The 8,384-nt window shown below is 45.7% G+C and overlaps 1 protein-coding gene across 1 annotated transcript; it reads right to left on the bottom strand.

Moving 5' to 3' along the window:
- Nucleotides 1–914: 914 nt before the first annotated feature.
- LOC127009431 (uncharacterized) lies at nt 915–8,010 on the bottom strand. Its single transcript, XM_050882526.1, has 2 exons — nt 5,643–8,010; nt 915–1,012 (listed from the first exon to the last, which is right to left on the bottom strand). Exons 1-2 carry the CDS (start codon nt 8,008–8,010, stop codon nt 915–917), a joined length of 2,466 nt encoding a protein of 821 aa, XP_050738483.1.
- Between the last annotated feature and the right edge of the window lie 374 nt (nt 8,011–8,384).

Raw genomic sequence — 8,384 nt, 5'->3', positions numbered from 1 at the left:
CAGACAAAGCCAGACAGATAGACATATAGACTGGCACTGCAGACAGACAGACAGACAGACAGACAGACAAACAGACAAACAAAGACAGACAGATAGACATATAGACTGGCACTGCAGACAGACAGACACACACACATACACACACAACTCAACCCCCCATCACATTCCCCCCACAGCTCACCCCCAAACGATAACCCCCCCCTCCACAAGGACAAGTAGGGCAAGTAACGTGACAAGTTAAGGGGCGACGCGAGTTTTCCGGCAGATAAGGAAGTTAAGTTCAGGTTCGGGCGAGACATTCCCTGTTCCCGCGGCGCTGGGTGACGCGGGGTGGCGGCGGCGGCGGCGACGGTTCTCGGTACTGGGCGGCAAACGAGGGAGTATTATCGTAATTATTGTGGTGGTGGTGGTGCTAATGGTGGGTGGAATTCCCGCCTCTCTCTCTCTCTCTCTCTTTATTTCCTTTTTTTCTCTCAATTCCTCTTCTTTCTTTCTTTCTTTCCTTTTTTCTTTCTATTCATTTTCTTTTCTTTCTTTCTTTCTTCCCCCTTTTCTCTCTTTTCTTTTTTCTTTCTTTTTATCCTTCTCTCCCTCTCTCTCTCTCTCTCTCTCTCTCTTTTCTTTCCTCCTTTTTCTTTCTTTCTTTCTTTCTTTCTTTCTTTCTTTCTTTCTTTCTTCCCCCTTTTCTCTCTCTTTTCTTTTTCTTTTTTCTTTCTTTTTATCCTTCTCTCCCCCACTCTCTTTCTTTCTTTTCTTTCCTTCTTTCCTTCTTCCCTTTCTTTCTTTCTTTCTTTCTTTCATTCTCTCTCTCTCTCTCTCTCTCTCTCTCTCTCTCTCTCTCTCTCTCTCTCTCTCTCTCTCTCTCTCTCTCTCTCTCTCTTTTGCTGTACTTCCTCCTTTTAAAGCCAGACATGTTAGTCCCTCTGTGGCCATATCTGCTCTTTTTTGTCCAACACCTGTCCAGGGAGGAACAGCCTGCAGTGGGGTGGGGGGTGGGGGGGGCGAGCGAAGCCTGCAGGGGCGCGATGAGTGGGAGAAAAGGGTGAAAATATAGGGCCTACAACAAAGCCTAAATAAAAGAGGGTCGCAGTAAGAAAAACAGGAAGGTTACTAGCCGATGGGGACCTCAAATATGAAGTCAAGGAATACACCAGTAAACAGGAGGTGCCAGCCAGGCGAAAGAGAAGGAAAGAAAGGGAGAGAAAGAGAGAAGGAGAGGGTAAAGAAAAGGGGTCTACAGCTGGACTAATAAAACTGGGTAAGCAGAAAAACAACACGATTACTGGCCTATGGGGGCATGAAATTCGAAGACAGGAAACATTAGACGCTAGTAAACTGGAGGGGCCACACAGACGAAGGAGAAGAAAGGGAAAGAAAGGGACAAGGGGGCCTACAGTGGTTTGGGCCTCAGCCGCCATTCCACCCACCACCGGATGTTGTACGTATTCCGGTGACCACATATGGACAGCGTGATGTCCGTTAACGAGCGCGTCTCGGCAAGGAGGCGTAGCGGCGCAGTGCATGTATGGGCCCGGCCATTACGTCCCGCCGACTGAATTGTGCACCGGGGAAAAATGGGAAGCCGCAGAGGGAAGGCGGATTGCGGATGTGTCGCGGCCAAGTTCTGCCGGAACCCGTGGGAGCAGCCGTCCGTCACTCGTAAAAACTGAACAATTATATGAAAACAACCACCCGGGAGCCTACCGAAACGTTCTTGAAATTGTCTTGGAAGCTAAGAACACTCTCTTGAAGTAACTTGTCAAGGTATTCTTCAAGTCTCTCCCCGAAAATTGAATGTCTATACTAAATATGCTTGTAGGGTTACACCAAATGCCGGTTTGTCGTAGAAAACTGAATAATTATGTAAAAGAAACAAGCAAATACTAGTCTAGCGACTACCAAAACCTTCCAGGTGTGCTCATCCAGATGTTTTATGAACCCCCAAACAGGAGCGTCTGGAATGTCACCAGCATGAAGCAGGAAGTAACACTCTCCACACGGCAGCTTGTCCCGCTGTCTCACTCCTCGACAGCCGCTGCAGGACGTGATTCCGCCGCGTCAGTCACCGCCCGCAACGTGACACGCGCCCATAAAAGGAAATGGACGGCCGCTGAGCCAGATGTCAACACCATAAATCAAGCAAGACGTGTTTACCTTAACAAACCCCATTTAGTGACCATGCTCAAAGAACATGCCAACACGCACCCTCGCGGCGGTAAACAATATCACAACTTAATGAAAAATGCAGATTACTGCTATTATTTCATTACTTCTTATTAACACCATATTATTATGATCTTCTTCTGCTACTTCTTCTTTTTCTTCTTTTTCTTTTCTTCTTCTTACTATAATTATTGATGTTATTACTGATTGTCATTGGTAACTTTTGTCATCAGAATAGCCCATGTTAAGCTCCAGAAACGCTCTTCAGGGAGCATTATCTAAAATAAACGAAACACAAGTCCCCGCGACAAGGGTCTTCCTCACACGTCTCCGTGCTGCTAGCGAGGAGTACACACAGGGAGGGACACAGAGGCTTGGCCGCCCCTCGCCTGCAACATTTTCTGTTCGATAGCCGCTGCCGTGTGTGTGGGGAAGGGGGGGATGGGGAGGCCTGACTGTATAATAACAAATCCCATCCCTGAGACACGTAGACGCGGCGCGGAGTATCCAGTACTCTGGGTGTGTCGTAAAAACCGACGGAAGGGTATGAGGGCGGAGGGCTCTGGCCCGGCAACTTTTATTTATTTTCTGTTGACACGAGACGAGCGGAAAAAAGTTTTATCATTATCTTGAATTCCACTGCCTCCTTGCCCTTCCTTATCAATCCTCTGTTTCATTCTTCTTTAACGAGACCAGACATCTGCAGGAAAAAATGATTATATATGTATGCATGTATATATGTATATATATATATATATATATATATATATATATATATATATATATATATATATATATATATATATATATATAAGTAAACATTAATAAAAAAAAGCCCACGCTGCTCCTAAAAAGAATCCAAAGAGGGCTGAAGATAAGTCAGTTTCGGGAGGAGAGGTCCTATATATATATATATATATATATATATATATATATATATATATATATATATATATATATATATATTACACACACACACACACACACACACACACACACACACACACACACACATTTTCATCTATTGGTGCGTTACTAAGATTCAGTCCCCGAGCACACAACCGAGGATTATGACCAGCCCATCCGCCTCTGCCTACACACCTGGATGCCTCACGTGCTGACTCAGTCCTAAGCTCACCTCCCACTGCAGGGCAGGGCTGTGACGCCGCGGTCTGCTGGACTTGCGGGGTGGGCACGGAAGGGGTGAGAGGCGCCGCATCGCGACTCCTCTGCCCTCCTACGCCAGCACAGTCACCTCCCGCTGTACTACGCTGCAGAACAGGGGGAAAAAAAAAAAAAAAAAAAAAAAAAAAAAAAAAAAAAACGTATTGTCTTGATTTTTTTTAAACATTTATGCGTTTGTTTCTAAATAATGTTAAAAAGCACAGCTGCAATAGTCAATAAACGACTGTGACGAACGTTTTCTCTCATATAACTGCACATTTATGCACTAAGGTCTTTGTTATTTAAATTCTTCCTATATTCCCTGCTCCTCTATCTACGTAGTGTTTCCGCTCTTTCTTAACTTCGTATGTTTACTTGTCTTTCCACTATTTCGATAAGGAAGTGAAGGAGGAGGAGGAGGAGGCGGAAGAGGAGGAGGAGGAGGAGGAGGAGGAATAGGAGCTTCTGTTGCTAGGCTGGGGCAGGAAATGAAAATAGTAATCATAACACAATGACGTAACCATCCCACAGAACCTGCCTCGCCCACTCCTCTCCCTCCACTCCTTCTCCTTTCCTCCCTTCGTCCACTCCAATCCCGTTCCAGGACTGTGATGGAGCAAAGGAGGGAGCCACAGGGGGAATAAAACCTGAGGGGAGAGCGAAGAGGAACGGAAAAAGAAAAAGAGAGAAAGGTGGAAGAGCAGGAGGAGAGGTGGAATGAAGAAGGGCCGAGGAAGGGACACATAAATGGAAGAAAATAATAAATAAGGGTAACTGGAAGGCTGAAGGGAGAGGGAAGGTTAGATGAAACATGGTGAAGGGGGAAGGGGAAGGACAAGAGGGAAGGCAAAGGAACAAAGGAACGGAAACGAGGGGAAGAAGAAAAAGGACCAGAAACGGAGAGGGTTAAGATAGTCCAATAGGGAGAGGGGAGAGACGCGGGGCGAGGGAAGAAGGAAGGGATGTGAAGTGAGAAGGAGAGGGAAGATATTGAGATCGCTGCAATATAAAAACACGTATAATAAGGATAAGGGGAGGAGAGATAAGACAAAGAAGGAGGAGGAAGACGAGGCGGAGGAGGAGGAGGAACATAAGAACTCAGGAGAAGGAGAACGAGTCAACCCGCTTAGGTGGCTTAGGTTGGAATTGTCAGATGCTCCCACCACTCACACTAATTATTTCCTAAGGCCAAAAATGAGGTTAATCGAGTTCTAATGAGTGTTCTTTTAGGTTCACGGTACAGAAGAAGGCTCAGACTACCACCAGGGTCATAAAAGTAGCTCTGGAAATGTCCTAAACTCCCACGAAAGACTAGTAAATTACGTGTTCTTGGGCGCAGAAATGTTTAAAAATATGCCCCTTAGTCCGCAGACCTTTGCCGGCAGTGTTAGATGAGGTTAAAAAGGTGAGAAGGGTCATCCATACCTGCCTCTCCCTCAGGTAAGAGCCACCACCGGGTAATAAAGAGAGCTCCATTATCGCCAAAGGAATATGTATTTTCATTCGCGAGAGAATTTTAAGGTGAAACATTTATTTTTGTTATTATTAGAGGAGCATACACGACAGCTGCACGACTCCCTTAGCACGCCGGGGGTATACAAATAAGGCGCCCGATAAACAATAACTGGATCAGAACGAACGAACCTAAACCATATAACTGTGTCTTTCCTTCTCCCTCTCCTGTATCTTCACCACTAAGCCACTCCTCTTCTTACTGTACCCTTTATATAAAAAAAAGCTGCACGTGGCCTCAGTGTTCATCTCCGTAGCATTAGCTATTGAGTCTATGGCGGGTAACTACAAATTATTAGCGGCAAAAGTGCTTAGTACCCTTCCATGCAACTGTTGTGTGACGCTACTCTGAATTTACTTTTATGAGGTAACAGCTGATGTGGTTAGAAGATAAGTGGACATTGATATTTATGGTAAGCAGCGACCGTCTAACGCACTACTTGAAATATTGAGTAATTTAAGAACCTTTATCGTCCGGAAACAACGACTTCAGCAATTTTTGAACGATCGGTGCCCACGAAAAACGTTCCTGCTGATACTGATGTTGGGTTTCGTCGCTTCAATTGGCTGACTTACTCCTCGTTCTCGTACTTTTTATTAGTTTATAGAGAATGGAATTATCAACACTGTCAAAGCCGTATGAGAATTTACCAGAATGCATCGCGCCTCCTCTCATTTATTTTTCTTTCTAGGTAGTTTGTTTTTTTCCCCGTCTGGGTCGGTACTCTGAGGAACCTGATTTTATGGCCCACCTTTATGGCTTCTCGAGGAGGAACGCGGCGAGAGAGTTATGGTGCGGCGACCTGGTGCTGTCTTGTATTTAGTGTTCCTGTGGCGACCCGATGCTGTCTTGTACTTAGTGTTCCTGTGGTGACCTGATGCTGTCTTGTATTTAGTGTTCCTGTGGCGACCCGATGCTGTCTTGTACTTAGTGTTCCTGTGGTGACCCGATGCTGTCTTGTATTTAGTGTTCCTGTGGTGACCTGATGCTGTCTTGTATTTAGTGTTCCTGTGGTGACCTGATGCTGTCTTGTATTTAGTGTTCCTGTGGCGACCCGATGCTGTCTTGTATTTAGTGTTCCTGTGGTGACCTGGTGCTGTCTTGTATTTAGTGTTCCTGTGGCGACCCGATGCTGTCTTGTATTTAGTGTTCCTGTGGTGACCCGATGCTGTCTTGTATTTAGTGTTCCTGTGGTGACCCGATGCTGTCTTGTATTTAGTGTTCCTGTGGTGACCCGGTGCTGTCTTGTATTTAGTGTTCCTGTGGTGACCCGATGCTGTCTTGTATTTAGTGTTCATGTGGTGACCCGATGCTGTCTTGTATTTAGTGTTCATGTGGTGACCCGGTGCTGTCTTGTATTTAGTGTTCATGTGGTGACCCGATGCTGTCTTGTATTTAGTGTTCATGTGGTGACCCGGTGCTGTCTTGTATTTAGTGTTCCTGTGGTGACCCGGTGCTGTCTTGTATTTAGTGTTCATGTGGTGACCCGATGCTGTCTTGTATTTAGTGTTCCTGTGGTGACCCGGTGCTGTCTTGTATTTAGTGTTCCTGTGGTGACCCGGTGCTGTCTTGTATTTAGTGTTCATGTGGTGACCCGATGCTGTCTTGTATTTAGTGTTCCTGTGGCGACCCGGTGCTGTCTTGTATTTAGTGTTCCTGTGGTGACCCGGTGCTGTCCTGTATTTAGTGTTCATGTGGTGACCCGATGCTGTCTTGTATTTAGTGTTCCTGTGGTGACCCGGTGCTGTCCTGTATTTAGTGTTCCTGTGGTGACCCGGTGCTGTCCTGTATTTAGTGTTCATGTGGTGACCCGATGCTGTCTTGTATTTAGTGTTCCTGTGGTGACCTGGTGCTGTCTTGTATTTAGTGTTCATGTGGTGACCCGATGCTGTCCTGTATTTAGTGTTCCTGTGGTGACCCGGTGCTGTCTTGTATTTAGTGTTCCTGTGGTGACCCGGTGCTGTCTTGTATTTAGTGTTCCTGTGGCGACCCGGTGCTGTCTTGTATTTAGTGTTCCTGTGGCGACCCGGTGCTGTCTTGTATTTAGTGTTCCTGTGGCGACCCGGTGCTGTCTTGTATTTAGTGTTCCTGTGGTGACCTGATGCTGTCTTGTATTTAGTGTTCCTGTGGCGACCCGGTGCTGTCTTGTATTTAGTGTTCCTGTGGTGACCTGATGCTGTCTTGTATTTAGTGTTCCTGTGGTGACCCGATGCTGTCTTGTATTTAGTGTTCCTGTGGTGACCTGATGCTGTCTTGTATTTAGTGTTCCTGTGGTGACCCGATGCTGTCTTGTATTTAGTGTTCCTGTGGTGACCTGATGCTGTCTTGTATTTAGTGTTCCTGTGGTGACCCGATGCTGTCTTGTATTTAGTGTTCCTGTGGTGACCCGGTGCTGTCTTGTATTTAGTGTTCCTGTGGCGACCCGATGCTGTCTTGTATTTAGTGTTCCTGTGGTGACCCGGTGCTGTCTTGTATTTAGTGTTCCTGTGGTGACCCGATGCTGTCTTGTATTTAGTGTTCCTGTGGCGACCCGATGCTGTCTTGTATTTAGTGTTCCTGTGGTGACCCGATGCTGTCCTGTATTTAGTGTTCATGTGGTGACCCGATGCTGTCTTGTATTTAGTGTTCCTGTGGTGACCCGATGCTGTCTTGTATTTAGTGTTCCTGTGGCGACCCGATGCTGTCTTGTATTTAGTGTTCCTGTGGCGACCCGGTGCTGTCTTGTATTTAGTGTTCCTGTGGCGACCCGGTGCTGTCTTGTATTTAGTGTTCCTGTGGTGACCCGGTGCTGTCTTGTATTTAGTGTTCCTGTGGTGACCCGGTGCTGTCTTGTATTTAGTGTTCCTGTGGTGACCTGATGCTGTCTTGTATTTAGTGTTCCTGTGGTGACCCGGTGCTGTCTTGTATTTAGTGTTCCTGTGGCGACCCGATGCTGTCTTGTATTTAGTGTTCCTGTGGTGACCTGATGCTGTCTTGTATTTAGTGTTCCTGTGGTGACCCGGTGCTGTCTTGTATTTAGTGTTCCTGTGGCGACCCGGTGCTGTCTTGTATTTAGTGTTCCTGTGGCGACCCGATGCTGTCTTGTATTTAGTGTTCATGTGGTGACCTGGTGCTGTCTTGTATTTAGTGTTCCTGTGGTGACCCGATGCTGTCTTGTATTTAGTGTTCATGTGGTGACCCGATGCTGTCTTGTATTTAGTGTTCGTCTCACAGAACCCGAGCTGCGCCACTTTACCATTTGGAGATCATTTGCTCAGCTTTGAATTTGTTTCGTATTAGTGGATTTTTTTATTATCAGTTTTTTTGTTTTGTATTGTTGGGGTTCTATTAATATGAGTGGAATTCTTTTCGTATCTGGAGTTTTTTTTCGTATTTTTGGGATTTATTTCGAACCTGATATTTTTTTTCGAATCACTTAAGTTTTCTTTCATATCGTTGAGGTTTGTTATGAATCATTTGGGTTTCTTTAGCGGATTTTGTTTTGAGTTTTAGTTTCTTTACTGGATTTTGTTTTGTAACACTAGAGACGACAAACCCATGATGT

This window comes from Eriocheir sinensis, chromosome 40 (assembly GCF_024679095.1).
Source record: "Eriocheir sinensis breed Jianghai 21 chromosome 40, ASM2467909v1, whole genome shotgun sequence".
In the NCBI taxonomy this organism is placed as follows: Eukaryota; Metazoa; Arthropoda; class Malacostraca; order Decapoda; family Varunidae; genus Eriocheir; species Eriocheir sinensis.
The sequence above is the reverse complement of the archived record's forward strand: the minus strand, read 5'-3'. Positions and strand labels throughout refer to the sequence as shown.